The 15,894-nt window shown below is 45.8% G+C and overlaps 7 protein-coding genes across 7 annotated transcripts; 3 read left to right on the forward strand and 4 right to left on the reverse strand.

Annotated features, from left to right (window-relative positions):
* Nucleotides 1–929: 929 nt before the first annotated feature.
* Nucleotides 930–2,167, forward strand: M431DRAFT_500592 (hypothetical protein; the record flags this gene model as incomplete). The annotated part of the gene is made up of 4 exons (XM_024917931.1): nucleotides 930–1,051; nucleotides 1,107–1,787; nucleotides 1,840–1,936; nucleotides 2,009–2,167. 4 exons carry the CDS (start codon nucleotides 930–932, stop codon nucleotides 2,165–2,167), a joined length of 1,059 nt encoding a protein of 352 aa, XP_024768605.1.
* Nucleotides 2,168–2,389: 222 nt separating this feature from the next.
* Nucleotides 2,390–2,726, forward strand: M431DRAFT_500594 (hypothetical protein; the record flags this gene model as incomplete). The annotated part of the gene is made up of 2 exons (XM_024917932.1): nucleotides 2,390–2,621; nucleotides 2,677–2,726. The coding sequence occupies 2 exons, from the start codon at nucleotides 2,390–2,392 to the stop codon at nucleotides 2,724–2,726; spliced, it is 282 nt and encodes a 93-aa protein (XP_024768606.1).
* Nucleotides 2,727–3,077: 351 nt separating this feature from the next.
* Nucleotides 3,078–4,444, reverse strand: M431DRAFT_98599 (hypothetical protein; the record flags this gene model as incomplete). The annotated part of the gene is made up of 3 exons (XM_024925064.1): nucleotides 3,078–3,290; nucleotides 3,374–4,016; nucleotides 4,080–4,444. The coding sequence occupies 3 exons, from the start codon at nucleotides 4,442–4,444 to the stop codon at nucleotides 3,078–3,080; spliced, it is 1,221 nt and encodes a 406-aa protein (XP_024768607.1).
* Nucleotides 4,445–6,044: 1,600 nt separating this feature from the next.
* M431DRAFT_98468 (hypothetical protein) lies at nucleotides 6,045–7,180 on the reverse strand (the record flags this gene model as incomplete). The annotated part of the gene is made up of 2 exons (XM_024925051.1): nucleotides 6,045–6,706; nucleotides 6,766–7,180. The coding sequence occupies 2 exons, from the start codon at nucleotides 7,178–7,180 to the stop codon at nucleotides 6,045–6,047; spliced, it is 1,077 nt and encodes a 358-aa protein (XP_024768608.1).
* Nucleotides 7,181–8,891: 1,711 nt separating this feature from the next.
* M431DRAFT_513244 (hypothetical protein) lies at nucleotides 8,892–10,100 on the reverse strand. The gene is made up of 2 exons (XM_024919981.1): nucleotides 9,735–10,100; nucleotides 8,892–9,599 (listed from the first exon to the last, which is right to left on the reverse strand). Exons 1-2 carry the CDS (start codon nucleotides 10,047–10,049, stop codon nucleotides 9,075–9,077), a joined length of 840 nt encoding a protein of 279 aa, XP_024768609.1. The 5' UTR covers nucleotides 10,050–10,100; the 3' UTR covers nucleotides 8,892–9,074.
* Nucleotides 10,101–10,317: 217 nt separating this feature from the next.
* On the forward strand, nucleotides 10,318–11,400 carry M431DRAFT_513245 (hypothetical protein). Its single transcript, XM_024919982.1, has one exon. It carries the CDS (start codon nucleotides 10,445–10,447, stop codon nucleotides 11,273–11,275), a length of 831 nt encoding a protein of 276 aa, XP_024768610.1. The 5' UTR covers nucleotides 10,318–10,444; the 3' UTR covers nucleotides 11,276–11,400.
* Nucleotides 11,316–14,562, reverse strand: M431DRAFT_319490 (hypothetical protein). The gene is made up of 2 exons (XM_024914289.1): nucleotides 14,558–14,562; nucleotides 11,316–14,508 (listed from the first exon to the last, which is right to left on the reverse strand). Exon 2 carries the CDS (start codon nucleotides 14,428–14,430, stop codon nucleotides 11,356–11,358), a length of 3,075 nt encoding a protein of 1,024 aa, XP_024768611.1. The 5' UTR covers nucleotides 14,431–14,508; nucleotides 14,558–14,562; the 3' UTR covers nucleotides 11,316–11,355.
* Nucleotides 14,563–15,894: the final 1,332 nt, after the last annotated feature.

Raw genomic sequence — 15,894 nt, forward strand, 5'->3', positions numbered from 1 at the left:
CGGGAGTGGGGACAAGCGCAGTAGGAGAAGCAGTCGGGGTGAAAGTCCGACTAATGCCGACCGGACTCCGCTATGCACTGCTGGAAGAGGATTGCTGCAGGTACACGTACTGTGGCCCCAAACGGTCGCATCTAAATAATACGCCAGATTTTACATTGGATATCATCGGGCACAGATCATTCGTGCTATAGTACACCATATTTTATTCCTTTACACGGTAGCAATAGGAGAGGTGAAATCTGATGCAGTTGCACTTTCTGTCTCACTTTCTCAGTCTAATCTCTACACCTCACTCCTTGAGGAGCTTGAGGTTCTATATGATACCTACCCTAGGGCAGTAAACTCAGTTCATGTAGTCTTGTGCCAACTTCATCATACCTTACGCCACAATTGCAAGGGAATATGTCGAAATTAGTGAGGACCATGCACCTGAATAGCTGCAGACAAATCTCAGATAATCACAGTACAGAAGCACGTGGCGATGTCTCCGCTGAATGATCTCATGCCCGATGCTATTTGATGTCATGGGGCAGAGAGAGATGAGATCAACCTAATCTTCATCTTTAATAATCCATCTCTTTCCGTCTTGCATCCGTTAGCTAACGGGTAGTACCGTACCGTACCAAACAGTACAGTAATACCAGCCGAACGCGGACTCTTGGGGTTGAGAACCTCGGTTAATACAAAACGCAGCAATATGACTCGCCACTGGATGCTCTCGAGAAACAGCCCGCTGCGTCATAGTGATCGGACTTCGCATTGGCGGTCGGTAATTATTTAGCTCGCCCCCGACCATTTGTCCGCCCCGCCTTAAATATCCGATCGACTCAAGCTCTCGATGTGATAGACTTCCTACATACGGCCTGTCCATCCTTCATCTATATATTTTGAGATTACCTAAGACGACGGGTCTCTCGGACGTCTGAATAATGGTGATAATGGATGACAAACGTACACAGTCTGGCCGACTATCGCGGTACTCCTGCTCCACATGTCGGCACCAGAAAAAGAAATGCGATAGGCGCCAACCCCAGTGTTCACTCTGTCAGCGGTGGGTGGCTCCGTCACGCAGAGTTGCTAACATAGCACACTATTTCACCGGCTAGATACGATCGTGTCTGCGTGTATAAGAACACGAGGAACAGCTCGGTTCTAGGAATCTCACCTAAATCTCCGAACGGAGCTCCGTCGATCACCACCGCCAAAGGCCAACCGGACAAAAATGGGTTCCCTGCCGTATATTTCACCGACTCAGCATTGTTCTGGCGGTCTGTGGGTAGTTTACCAGACGCAAATCTACCCATCAGCCCTGACTTAGTGTCTCTCGTCGAGGATGTGGCCACTGTGAGGAAATTCACCGAGGCCTTCTTTCGTTACAATTACCCATGGGCACCGTTTATATGTAGAAGGAATTTCCTGGAAAGGATTTTAAATCCTCTCGGTGAACGGCGCTGTGAAAACGTTCTTCTCATAGCTGCTATAAAGCTCATCACAACAGAGCCCGATGCCGATGCGACTTCTGCTACCTACTGTAGCCTCAAGAGAGCTCTTTTGGAGGTAGAATTAAGTGGTAGCTTGACATTCAGAACGCTACAAGCACTTGTTCTCGTTGCGATATATGAACTCGGGCAAGCTATCTATCCCTCAGCCTATTTAACAGTCGGTTACTGCGCCAGATATGGCATTGCACTCGGCATCGATCGAACAATTGATTCCTTCTGCTCATCTAAACCGGATGGTTCGGAGGAGGAGAGAAGGACATGGTGGACTATTATTCTTCTAGATCGGTATTCAAGACGTGGGAAATTTGCAAGGAGATACCTGCTGACGGTGACATAGATACTTGAACGTCGGTTGCCCGGAACGAGCTCTATTGATCAAAGAGCCGAGTAACACGAGCGTGCTACCAATGGATGACAAGCTCTGGGAAATGGGGGTATGCGCTCTTGAAGACTGATCTCATGCCATCAATTTCTCGCGTCTCGCAGGTTTACTAACATCGACGTAGTATCCACCTCCCAGCCCTCCACTTGTCATTTCTTCTCCTCCCACAGAGGCTATGGGTCGATTCTGCCTGACAGTTCAAGCAGCGTATTTGCTGGGGAAGGTGCTCAGATATACTGGTCCTCAAGCAAGTGATCATCGTATCCTTGAGCATGAAGTATAAATACTCGATAGCACAATTGCCGCCTTGACAAAGGTTACGCTACAGGAGGGTGCAAAACGAGGTATAGAAGTCTGCTGTCCTACCACGATATGCCATAGGTATTGCATCAGAGAGATCCTATTTTATTGATTAAGCATTAATGTTTATAGCGCACGACTCATTCTTAACCAAGAAATAGCTTGGATTAATCGGCACAAGTCCCCGGTGGAGACGAATGCCGTAATGGAAGTTCAAGTAACTACGGCGGCAGATATGCTGATCCTCTCACATCACATTCTTCGAACAGGGCTAAGTGGAAATGATGACATATCCCCATTTTGCCACGACGCGTTCTATCGCTCTGCCATCGTTTATTCCCAAATTTTACAAAAGTCAGACTCGGAGGACGCTAAAAACGCAATTCATGACATTAAGCAGAGTCTAAGAGTCAATAGTCATCATTGGAAGGCTGCAGGTAAATAAACGTCTTTACTTCCTGTTTAACATTTTATTAACGCTATTCAATCCAGCGACATACCTCCAACTCCTTGATGCCAGGGATGTCACTAGTATATTTTGACAAAAGAATAGCAATCAGACTATCGAGCAGTTGAAGCTAGTTGGTCTGTTCTAAGCTATAGGACTTTGTAAGCCCTTTATTGGCATAGCTACCTACTATAGCTATTGTAACACCAAGCTAAGCAAAGGTATCAAGAAACCATGAAAACAGCTAATGAAGTAGCTGCTTAAAGGTTACTATCAAAGAGAAATAGGTATCTTAAAATAAGTTGTCTTTGAGTAGTTCAAAAAAGAAAAATTGAGTTGAGACAAATATATGTATATATATATATAGTAGCTATCACACAGACTAATAAAATAAAGCAGTCTGTAGGCTACTTGAGTAGGTATGTAAATAAATAGTGTTACTTAATTACAACCCTCGAGAATCCAAGAACCCTAGCATAACCTCATAGCCAGCGGAAGCATTTGTCGACAACATTGAGGCATGACCTGTATTTGGCTGCAGGTAATAGGTAAGGTCGTCTACACCCACGCCTGGATAAATCTGGCGAGCAAAGGCTTCGCTGTAGATACCGCTGCAATTGCCATTACAGATGAAATTATCAAACTCGCCAACAAAAAACTGTAAGAGAAAAAGAGTTAGTCGTCTTGGTACTATCTAAACGTTTTGGAGACAGCCAAAGTACGATTCTGCTCTATACTTACCATTAACGGGCCTTTGTAATTGGGTGCGGGTGCGAGCGGGTTGTCATCTTCGGATGAGTACTCGCCTATGGCCTCGGGCTGCTTTATGCTGTCGGCATAAGTAAGCAAAGCTGGGTCCAGAGTGGCCTTTTGGAAAAATAGCTTCTGGAGAGTTTCCTCATTATCCAAAACGAAATAACCCGAGCCATATTTGGCAAAACGGACGGGATCGCTCTCTTTAGCGAATGCGTGATTGTAATTCAAGACGTTGAGCGGGTTGGTGGCTTCTATGCTGTTAGGGTAAAGGCCTGTAAAAATAGCGCCATCAATGATATCGGGGTAGTTGATAAGCATGAGCGAGTTAATATATGAGCCGAACGAGTGGCCGATATGGACAATTTTGGTAGGTACGAAGTCGAACTTGGCGCTTGCGTTGCTGATGGCTGACGATGCATTGGAGGAACTCAATAGCTTTCCACCGCGGGCGATTTTAGTCAGGCCTGCCAAGATTTCAATTTCCACTGGAATCTGAACGTCATCATAAGCATCTGGCTTCTCAGATGCACCGGTGCCGAGTCGGTCGTAAGAAAGGACGGAGTAACCCTTGTTGATAGCGGCATCAACGTAGGAGTACTGCTGTGGATCAACCTTTACGTCGAAGTATCTAGATCAAGGATTCATCAGCGGGCTTCCATAGTTGGTTTTCGTCATAAGATTCGTTGCTAACTCTTTGCCAAACCCAAGCCCAGGGGTTGCGATTTGCAAAATGCCTGCTTTACTGGTCTTCCGGGACGGCACGCACAGTTGCGCACCGATATTGAATGTTTTGTTAACATCCACGCGCTCAGTAATACGTTCAGTGAAGTTGGAACTGCTCCACGTAGTAACATTCACGGTCCAGTCTATGGCGTCAATACTGCTATCAACACGGGGTTGGTCATAGTGGTAGTTGGTGGCCACCACATGGACTGGAATCTGGAGTTGGACGCATAGCTTGGTGGTTGTGGTCGTAGCGGAGCCGGTAGGGGTGCTCGCTGTGGTAGAAGCAAGAACCAGAGCCCCAAATGAAACGAGAGGGAGAATGCCGCCCATTGCGTGCGTTGTTTTGCAGTGAGTTTACAATTGAGATCGTATGAATGTCGAATGCTTTCTCTGTGCTAATCAGATATGATCTTTGGTGGCAAGACTCCCTTCTTATACTCGTTCTGATGCCGCAAACCGCTTTTTTTTGTTCGTTGGCTTTCATCACCGTATTCAGTGCGTGTTCGGTATATTGCGTTTAGCGTAATCGCCGACAGCGTTGTGCGTATACGCCTGGCAGCGTTCAGCGTATTCCTACAGTACAGCTCACGTAAGATACGCAAGCCAGTTAATTAAAAAGCAAGACCCTTCTATATCATGCAATTGAGGCTCTTGTAGGTAATTACAAATTACTAAGTACTTTCAAACGAAGTGCATGATGCTTTTCCGTATTAATTCTTTTCTAAGTATATATTAAACAGCAGCCTTTCGCTTTTCCATCATGTACTAGAGACCGAATTCTACATAAATTGATATAGCAGCATGAACACAGAGCTGAATTAGGTGCTCCTATGACAATTTCCGAGGAATTTTAGTAATCAAACATCCAAGCAAGCTTAATTAATGAACTACATGTTATCGATTTAGAAGAGAAAACAGATACAGGCTGCTCTCACTACTCCAGAATTTAAGAGCGGAGTCCTGCTGGGCGCGTGCCACCACCTCTCGATATTACACCACCCTCACCGTCAGAATGGGCGGTATTATCTGCAACTTGCTCTCAACTACAAGTTTGCTTATCTCGGGGGCTGTGGCTGGGTCTATTTCAATACCTTGAGCTGAATGATGGGCTCGAAGACTTTGGTTTGGGCGGTCTCCTGTCCTACTTTCTTTACAGAAATGTGGTCGTCAAGGGGCTCTTGAAGGAGCATAGGCCTCCACCCTGCAGTCAGTCAAGGATTCATGATAAGATCAAGCAGTCATCAGATAGTAAAAATGCATAGTCAAGTCGCAAAGGTGGTTCATGATGTACCATGCTGTGCGTATTCCTGTCTATGCGGAAATTCAATATGTTCTAGTTGGACGGAGGAACTTTAGCTGGGAAGAATTTTAGTCCACTGAAAATTATCTGTGCTGGCAAATTAGATACTTAGCGACGAGGCACGTTATGATGAATACCATCTGTCTCCGATAGGATTACTGCGAGGTTTTCGACTGCGACTACCGCTACAGAGAGACAGGGAGTAATTTGGAATAGAAATCGCTAAGACTTAGCCTAGAATCCGATAGCGAGACCACGATGGCAATCCACCCAATTGTTGCCGTATCACTAAATGCGATCATGGCACGAGATACCCTATATGTATTACGTGGTGGAGGCTGATTCATCCTTGATTACAGACAAAGTAGACCTACTCCGCCAACTCGTACCATTTCTGAATGGGGCGGCAATGCCCTGGGCTATAACCAAACTATCGGCCTTATGGCTTGTGTGCCCATCCATGGACGATTTGATCGCATGTTGTGGTGCCGTGGTTATCACTTCGGGCAGCTTGCTATATCCAGGCGACTACAGCAAAGGTTTGCCAATAACAGCAGAATAAGTTTTCTACGTAATATTTTGTAATTTCTCTCGCATACAATGCCCAGCTAAGCGTGGGCTAGTATTGATTTAGTCCTTGTCCTGTTCAGAACCATCTTCACCCCACAAAAATACCTCGCCGACTCCAGCAACTGTCATACCCGTATTAACCAAATGTTTCGGCTTCTCAGGATCATAGCCCACCGATTTCATCCACTCTGCAACGGTCTTGATACGATCCGGCTTTAGTTTGTCGAGGCGCTCGTAATCTCTTGTCCACAAACCTGTGTTGCCGACACTGTCTATCCAGACCGTGGACCAGTGAAGAAACATCTGCTGGGCTGTCCATAGCGTGGGATCATCATAACCCGGCGAATGAGCCGCGCCAATTTTTATAGGTGGCGCATCCTGAAGGAATTCCTCTTTAGTTAACGGCACATATCGAGATGGCTTGCCTGTGGTCGCTGTGAGAGCCTCAGCCAGTTCTTTTCCGGAAGTGTGCTTTATTCCCACGCTTAGAAGGTCACCCCGAAACTCTTCTGGGTGCTCATGTATATATCGAGCAAACCAAGCAAAGTCTGGCAAATCTACGAGTGGGTAACACCCACCTTCGCCAAGGTAAATTCTCCAAACCCACTCCCCTGTTCTTTCGTCATAAGTAGGAGGCCGGCGGTACAAGTTATCCTCAGCGTATGGGCCACTCTCTATTAAGCTCCAGTTCATGGGATTCGTCGGCTGGGACTTGAGATACTCTATACCAGATCATACATGTTAGCCATGGATACATGCGTTTTCATCATGGAAAATTTACCCGCAAACTTAGCCTTGCCATCAACGAAGGGAACACGAAATTTGGGATTAAACCCGCTTCTCCTGGACACGTATGGAAGTGTGCTATAAACGAAATGCTTCACTCCTGCCCAATATGCAATCTCGTAGATACGAATGCTCCAGTATATTTCACTCCGTTCGCCGATAGCAAAACCGTTTGTGTTCACATATACCGACTGGATACCCTTGAGAGCAGCTTCCAGGGTTTCCTCGTCATATGTGTCACCCTGGACGATTTCGATGCCTGGCCAAGCAGCCAGCTCCCTGGCCCCCCTTTTCTGTGTATCGCGAGTAAGGATACGTACTTTGTGGCCGGCGACAGCAAGTTCTTTGGCGACATGGGAGTTTTGAGCCCCAACGCCGCCTAGAATAAGGATATTTAATGGCGTCGTCATTGTCGATGGATCAAACAGAGTAAAAAGGTGATGACAGTAATACCAAAGTTCTGCATGGACCACCATACTGCTGGTTGCTGCTTTTATAGACGCTGCAGCGCATCTCGTACTACCAATTTTTTCTACCCGAATTTATGACCTATGACACTAATCACATTCAGACCGTATTGTTAATAATCTCATTCATTGCCCCTGAGCATTCGGCTAGGTGTTAATTAGGAGGTTTCTGACAGTTTCGTTGCTGTCAATGCGTCTATTGGTAAGAACATTTGTCAGCCACGGGGTGTCACCCGTCAGAATTTTTCCATTCTGACCCAGAAAGATGGGCTAGTCATAGCAACCACTCGTAGCAAGGTATAGCGTTTGTGATACTTGCGGTAATGGCGGCCGTTGGGGAACATTTGGCGAATGCCCATAGGAACGTGGATTTTTGTTGCTTGGATGGACGTCCAATGCTCTGGGCCCAACATCAAAAGGTTGGCTCTACACAAGCCACGATATCCGCATGATTTACGAGCTGGGAATCCACATAGATTGCAAATGGACAACAGAGAACACAATGCGCATTGAAATCAGACGTCGTGTTTTCTGGGCGCATTCATCTGTGATCAGCTCTAGAGCCTTTGTATTGGACGGCCTGCTGCGATTCAGCTACGTGATTCGCAAATCTCCCGCCAATTCATGGGCATGTATTGGGAGAAGAAAATCTCCATGTTAAATATTGATCATATCGTGACTTCTATGAGTCAGTCGTTCATTCTGAAATCCACCCTGACTCATTCAACAATTTCCTTCTAATAATTCTGCCTCCTGTCGAAGATTTTTACAAGTTTCATATTGTCGCCGCTACCGCAGCTGCAGCAAGGCAGCTTCCAGACTATCGAAGACGCAGTCGACTCGAAGATAACGAGTCTTCTGGAGGCGTTATGGTATCGGCCTGAATGTGATTCGGTCACCTTAAATAACATAAACTTCCACTTCATCTACCACTCTCTTGCCATACTTCTCTACTGATTGCTCAATTCTGATGGACATCTTAGGCTACTAGCCCCTCAGCAATTCTTGTGGAAAAGATATGCTGAAACCGCCAAAGAAATCACCCATCTTGCACTCTGATATCATTATGCATACACCCTACGGAGCGCACCAGATTTTCTTGGCCATGCTCTTTATATTCCATGCACAATCCATGTACGTAACGCGCAGCGAGCGACATATCGTCTCCTGGAGAGCATTCCTCCCTTCCCATGTCGAGCTTGAAATAGTTGGACGAATTAAGTGTACCCAATCCTAGTGTTCTAAAGACCAGGTAAATAATTCGAAGAATGGAACAATACTGCCATACCTGTTCCCGGCCCACCGGAACCTGGGCAAACGTCTTGTACGCATTTATTTGTTATCCCAGACTCTAAGTGATTGACTCCAGTTTAGCGAGTGAGACCTAGAAACTATGATGTTATAGTGAATGTCGTTTCCACGTGTCTGACGGTGGCGTATTTCCACGCCAGAGGACACTTCTCTAAGTATACCATATATATTGCCACTATCGAAGATAAGCAAAGAAGACGTTTTTAGTCAGTAGAGAATAGAAGACTTTTCTTGGGTTCGGTGTAAATAATCTCAATTATGGCATGGACCACATACGGATAGACTTGCTGCGCCCTCTTCCTAATATTCCATGTTCACTCTTAACATGATGTTTAACATGGTGACTGAATATGCTAGCTTTCTTTCCAAGTCTTTGATTGTAATAATCCTAAACTAAGCTATATGCTCTCTGGCAACTCATTCTCCTTTTATTTTTTCCCATATTTCATGAATAGGAACACATCCATTGTCGCTGAGTGGACCCTTCTCAATGCCACTGAGTGTTTCGTCTAGTTGTTCAGGGCTACTAGCACCAATGATAAATGCATCGCCGTTGTCTGAGCGTAATGCTGAGTGGTACGCCACCCACCCAGCGATACGCCAGCTCAGCTGGGCTCACTCTTTCGATTGCTGCAATAGTATTCCATTGTGCTAGTATCTCCAAAAAATTGGCATCGCGCAAATATGGCCAACAGGTTGCTAAGACATAGGTACTATTGTTGGCCAGTTCTTTTGCTTGCGCCACACTTTTGCCGAGAAATCCTCCAGCTGAAGTACCGTACGCATAGAAGGAGATGTCCAGTCTGCGCAAGGTCGAAAGTAGGGCAGTTTCTTTATGCCTATTCAATGGATTGTAGCTGCCCTGGTAAACGATGGGGAGGGGATAGCTGTGATCAGCGCAGTGATTGTATATAGCTTCAATCTCAGTGGCAGGGAAGCCTGATAGCCCAAATCGGCGGAAAACGCCACGCTTGTGAATAGTATTTACCGCCGCAAGGGTTTCGGAAATTGGTGTCATTGGGTCTGGCCTATGAAGGTAAAAGATGTCAATCTTTTTGGCAATAATTGGATGAAATTAGCATCAGCAGCAGCAGAATATAGGTAAAGTATCGTAATAAAGTCCTTGATATTGTGTGTGCATAAGAAAGATGACTTTGTATGGAAGGCTGGCAAGGGTTCTACTTACTTGGTCAACTGCTAACTTGTAGATGCTTTCCTCGGCGGAGCGTATAATGCGCTCACTGGTGGCCCACGGTGTGCTGGATTCGGTCCATGAAGAAGGGCTCCATTTTGTGTCAATGAGAAATCTGCTGCCCGCCTGGATTCTGCCAAGTGTAACTTCAGAATTTCCGTACGCCTGTGCTGTGTCAATTTTGGTAACGTGATGTTGAGCTAGCGTTGTTAAGAATGTCTCGAGCTGGGTATGGGGCATGAATAGCTCTCTATTGCCTATTCGCGTTCCGCCAAAGACAGCAGCTACTGGCTGAGTAGGAGGAGACATGACAAATACTGGTTAGAAGATTCAGTCGTGAGTAACGCTTGGCGGGCTGAGACATCTACCGAAATAGTGTAAGTTCCAAGAATGAGGCAGCTGAAGGCAGGGATCATAAGTGCGGGGTTGCACGAGGCATAGAGCCTTCGACGTGAATAGCCAAGTATTCAGGTGTGTGAATAATTGCCTCAACATCTCAATACCTCATATAGCAAATGATTGATTAAGTGTCTAGTATCCTTCTGTAGACCAATGAAATAACTTACATTCCCAGAATAACGAATGTGAGTCTGGAATAAGTTAAACCTTACCGCTGTTAGATAGTATTGTCATCGCCTTCCTACCCACCACTCTAGCATCACTGTGGTTCATTCCCTTTTTATTCCTACATCAACTGTTGAGTCATGGCGAAAAAATTCTTCATACCTGCTGTGGCACCAAGGCGTGACGCCGTCCACCTTGGAAGCATTGTCCCCAATATTCGCCAGCCGCATCAAGATGCATTCTCCAGCACCAAATTCCCAGTCAAAATAGGAGGGCCAGATATTCTTCTGCAAGAGCAAGACAGCCTTGGCCGACTGTTTCTCACCAGCAACAACTCATCAATCTCAGCCCAACTTACAAACCTCCTTTCAGCATCATACGAAGGCCAGAATGTCAACATGAACATGCTTTCCAAGTGCATGACCAAACTTTACGAACTCTCACAACCAAAGGCTCTATTCAACCGCATCTGTAGCGGCGATGACGACGCAAAGGAATGGTTTCAAAATGAGATCGAGAACGGCACCAAAGCTCTCTACTTTATCACTGCCTATTACACGGTTGTAGATGCCACAATTGGCAGAGTTAATCAAGAATCCCGAATGGAGAGCTTTGACGCTAAGATCCCCGTAAACGACATTGTGACTGCGACTACAGGTGTCGCAGTCCCTGGCATCGACTTGGACGCCGGCATTAGCGCAAAACATGGTCGCGGTGGTCTAGATACCGAGATTATCAAAGCACCAGGAGAACGAATATTTGCATTTTGTTATCGGAAGATCACCTTCAAATTCTTCTTACGCAGGGACATCAAACATGCTAGAATGCAATCGGATAATTGTTGGGTAATGGCTTCAGAAAATAGAGGCGAGGATGATGAAGACGAGGTGGTTGAGGCTAATCTTGATGATGAGGTTGACGAGAACGATGAAGACGAAGAAATTGCGCCCGGTGAAGTTTTTTCTGTGTGAATATGGCTAAATCTTATCTTGTCCTCCCATTATCCTCAGTTAGTGTGCCCCTTTAATGGCCTTTTATAGAGAACAACTAGCTACATGCCAATGTGAATGAATGGTGCCCACGCGATAACATCATCGCTCGGTTTAAATCTTCCTTTAGATTGACTCCAATAAGCTTTTACAGCCTTGTGCAAAGCGTAAGCAACGCTTCCATCATCTTGTGGAAACGCTCGCTCTTGGTCGATTAGGAAAGTATAAAAATTCCTTGCGATCTTTTCGGCGACGGTATTATTTGCTTCCCAAGTAGTGCCGATAACATGCGGAAAGCCAACTAATTGAAAGCTACTTGCGAGATGGATTGTTTCGTCGACAAGTGTTTTATCCGCTGTCTCTGCTGTCGAGCATGCCGAAAGGTATGCGATATGCGCATGCTCCATGGATAAGGCTGCGACATCCCGAACCCTTAAACGTCCAGCCTTTCCATCGACATCATCTTGTTTGAAGAGTAGGCAACTGTCAGAAGGATTGCTGATGTCGAGAGCACCATGGCAAATGAAATGTGCTATGCGTGTTGACTTGAGTTCTTCCAAGACTAATTCCTTTGAAGGAGTATCAACTGCGACGATCCTATCAACTTGAAAAGAGGTAGCACATTGCTGGACTGCTGTGACTTCTCCTGAGACTTTTAAAGGCCTCATTCCTTCTGTCTCGGGCATACTAGCGATCAAAAAGCTCTGACCTCGTTCCGATAGATTCCTGACGTTCTTGTCGCGAGCGTATTGCAAGGCTTTGATTGTGGGTATGTAAGACGAAATAACGTGGCTCGCTGTGTTCTCAAACGAAGACTCTCCTCCCCAGTCCTCGCCTGCTGCATGAAGGGGGAAGACAGACATGATTCCACTCATAACCCACCAAATCCGCGGGAGCTCATCGGTTGTGGACCCTTGCTTCGTATTGATTCCGAGGTCCTCTAGAACCGGGGCGACAGCTTTCCTCCATAAATATTGTAGAAGTTCCCGCATTTTTCCATTCCTGTCTGCTTTTGTGCTGATGGGTCCGGAGACTATTTTCTCCTTCCCTGTGACCCATGGGGTGAATCTCTCTAGGTCATCGTACTTGAGACTTGGCAGAGACACATAGCGGATACCAGTGGAAGGATGTTGAGGGACAATAATAGCATCGCTTCTCCACTTCGCAACGTTGAAAACAACAATATGACCGTGAATAGCCGCATGTTGGAGTTTCTCGACTGTTGGTGGCAGTTGAAATCTTTCGAAACCATCCAGTGTCCGAATCTTCTCCTCAACAAGATGTAAATCATGTTCATCTTGAACTCGTCTGGACAAAGCGTTGGCCACAGCTTTTTCTGAAGCGGCTCCTCCTGCATTAGTAGCGTTGCTAAACTCATTGATGTTCCTCGACACGGCATCTCGAAGCTCAATGTACCGGTTGAACAGGCTGTTATCCTTATTCTGAAGGTCGGAAACATCAGACCGTGAATTGATCATTAAGCTTGCTATGACTCCCCGACCACTCTCCAGTGTGGCTAGGGCTCTAGCAGGTTGTTTTGTCACCTCGAGAAGACATGCAGCTGCATCAGACGCCATAGCCGAGAATTGCCTAAGAATGAACTGCTGGTCATCTCTACTAAGAGAGCGTGGGTTGAGTCGTGGTAAAAAATCAATCCCCCTACATAGTAGTCCACCAGCCATACTGTAATCACCCATCTCGAGATACAGGCTTGCCCCTTTGTATGCCGCCTTGAGTCGATCCAATGGAGGACTATTGGTGCAATCATTCATGGCCTGGCAACATATCTCAGTAGCCCACCAGAGCTGCGTACTTCTACCTCCATCTTGTTCTTTGAGTAAGACTAGGTCGGCCTTATCTAGGAGGAAAGCGCACCGATTAGGGTGATTATCGGGTATGCGATCTAAAGCCTTTCTCAGACTATCTTCGGCTTTCGTATAGTGACGTAGATCACTTGTGACCTGGAAGAGACTACCAAACAACTTGGCTCGACATCGTAGCATATCTAGAAAGCGGGGGTGACCCAGTAGAGCAAAATTGATGGCATCATCCACGGATTGGATGCCTTCATGCAAGTCTTTGATGTCCTGGTCCAGTGCGAAACGCTCACGAAGTCTATACGCAAGATTGAGCAAATAGTTCACACGTACCACATCTTTTGGCGAAGTGGCATCAATTGCGTTTTGTATCAATGTGACAGCCTCCCTAACATCATGAATGTATTCAGGTCGCCGTCCATACCGCTCTGCGAGTACTTCTGCAAGCCCATTGCAAATTCGTGCTCGTTGTGAATGATCTTCTTGAGTACTTGTCGCTGCTACTGCTGCCGCTCCTCTCATTAACTGCAGTGCTTGTTCGAGGTCTTCCCATCGCTGATCGTGATGAAAACGAAGCAAGTAATTTTCAGCAAGCTTGGCAAGCAGAATCGGATCGGGGTCAGAGTTTCGACCGCGGCTGATTGACAGCGCTTTTTCTGCATTGTCGATCCCGTCTCTGAGAGCATCCATTTGACCTGTATAGTCAAATTTGGCCATATGCATGTCAGAAACATCGCTCAGTAGTCGATCATATCCCTTGTAAATGTCTAGGTCGGGGACCTCGTGTATCGCTTGATCCGCATACTTGATAGCGTATTCCAGATCTGATAACTCCCCAACTCGATTATGGCGTAAGTTGTACATCTGACTCAATTGGCCCAGGTACTTGACTCGGTCGAGTACATTGTCCTTGGCTGTAGTAGAAACGGCTTCCTCCATGAGACTGATTGCTTCGCGAAACATGCTTGGCACGAGAGTCATATCAACCATTTTATTTACAAATCCCGGGACTTGTTGAGAGTGTACGGGCACTTTGAATAATTCAGCGTACTTCTGTGCCATTAGCTGTGCGAGCGCTGCTTTGTATTCGGGCAAACTAGGGTCTTCTCGAGAGGTTGCCATCATTTTGTCTTCCGCTTCGGTGATTGCTTTATCTAGTTCTTTATTCGAATACATATAAGTTGAAAAGAAGCCATCCTTTTTTTTGGTGGTCTTAATTGTTGTTGTCGTCCTCGCTGCTGTTGTCGCTGTATGGTCTTCCCCATCATCTTCACGAGAGACGAGTTTTCGAAAAAGCTTCTTCATGTTTGTGATTATCATCTACCTGTTTCGATTTCGATCTGGCATAGAGAATAGGCATTCCCTGAGCTTAGCATTCCTTGCCATTCATTATTTATACTGCACGGCTTTAGATACTCATCTTACAACTTTCTTATTATAAGCTTACAAGTTGGGGATGTTATTTTCTGGCAGTTTATTCCCCCTCCCTTGCACACATGTTTTCTTATCATTCAGCCAGCCACAACGCAACAATTTCATCTAAGCTTGCAGGATATGATACCAACAATGGTTAAAGCAGATGCAACCAGACGCAGTGTACAAACCACCTTACTGTTTTCCCGGGCGCAACAGCGGGGTAAAGCAGATCGTGGCAAGCTGTGGAGCGACGTTGACCATCGGTCCCCATATATATGGAGAAATGAAGTCCATTGCGGGGGGATAGACCAATTCGTATCGATCGTCGCTATTAGACAGCCAATTGTTTGAACATATGGTAGCACACAAGTAGTGCAATGCACGTAAAGGCAAGCTGAAATGGGCATGGATCGTCAGTGCTCTCCGCAATGAGTTGTTCTGCTCTGCGAGAGGGCGACGTGCTTATTGCCACCCACACCTCAAATACGCTATGGCACAGCCGACATCAGCGCTCTTGCTATATAGGTAATACTTTGAATAGCGCTGAAAGCTGATATATATACGCAAGGTATCATTACCCCGTACAGAGTACATACCGTCTAATATCGTAATCTGTTTTCCTCACTCTGCTTTGATGGATGATAGCCGTATCAGACTGACCCCGACTTGTTATGGAATTTCGGCAATGAGACGTTTTGATCATGAGTACGCAAGGGCAGAGTAGTAGCTCTTTTACTATGTTTCTTGTTCCCATCCATGGATGCTATACGAGATGGAAAAGCAGTAACGCAACCAAGGGGTCTGGACTCTGTAAAAAAGATGGAGTCGAGAAATGACCATCCAGAAACAGACAATCCGCACATACCCACTACACTAAACCCATCTAGAATGGCAAGCGTATTCTCCTTATTATTTCTGCGCGTGTTGATTTTGCGGTTTCCGGTTTTTTGCAAACCGCTTGGCTACATTGGCTATGTGCCCAGCTGAATGACCATGTGGCTGGATATACTCAGGCCCCTGCCTCTTTGCTAGATTCTGTAACGATATATTGATGTGCTTATACTTGCAAAGCTACCTAATTCCGTTTCCATACTTTTCATACCACAAGCTCTGGCCAAAGGCTTTGTAGCCTTTGTAATCTGCCGTGTTATATCGCAGAGAAAGCATCGTATAACATAACCAAAAGAAACATGTACGATCCCAAATGAGAAGTCAAACATATTATGAATCCATTAAACAATGTAACCAAGTATATATCACAGCCATGGCCTCCTTAACACATTAGTTCATATGCTTCCATTTGCTGTTTTTGTAATATTTACGTTGTAACCTATAATCTCGTCTTTGATACTCCTCCAACTGTACCTG

This window comes from Trichoderma harzianum, assembly GCF_003025095.1.
Source record: "Trichoderma harzianum CBS 226.95 unplaced genomic scaffold M431scaffold_21, whole genome shotgun sequence".
NCBI classification, from domain to species: Eukaryota; Fungi; Ascomycota; class Sordariomycetes; order Hypocreales; family Hypocreaceae; genus Trichoderma; species Trichoderma harzianum.

Coding starts and splice junctions, on each gene's coding strand:
- M431DRAFT_513244 (XM_024919981.1), bottom strand. CDS start 10,049: ATGTCTCCTCCTACTCAGCCAGTAGCTGCTGTCTTTGGCGGAACGCGA. Junction 9,600..9,734: donor ACAAGTTAGCAGTTGACCAA/GTAAGTAGAACC, acceptor ATTGCCAAAAAG/ATTGACATCTTTTACCTTCA.
- M431DRAFT_513245 (XM_024919982.1), top strand. CDS start 10,445: ATGGCGAAAAAATTCTTCATACCTGCTGTGGCACCAAGGCGTGACGCC.
- M431DRAFT_319490 (XM_024914289.1), bottom strand. CDS start 14,430: ATGATAATCACAAACATGAAGAAGCTTTTTCGAAAACTCGTCTCTCGT.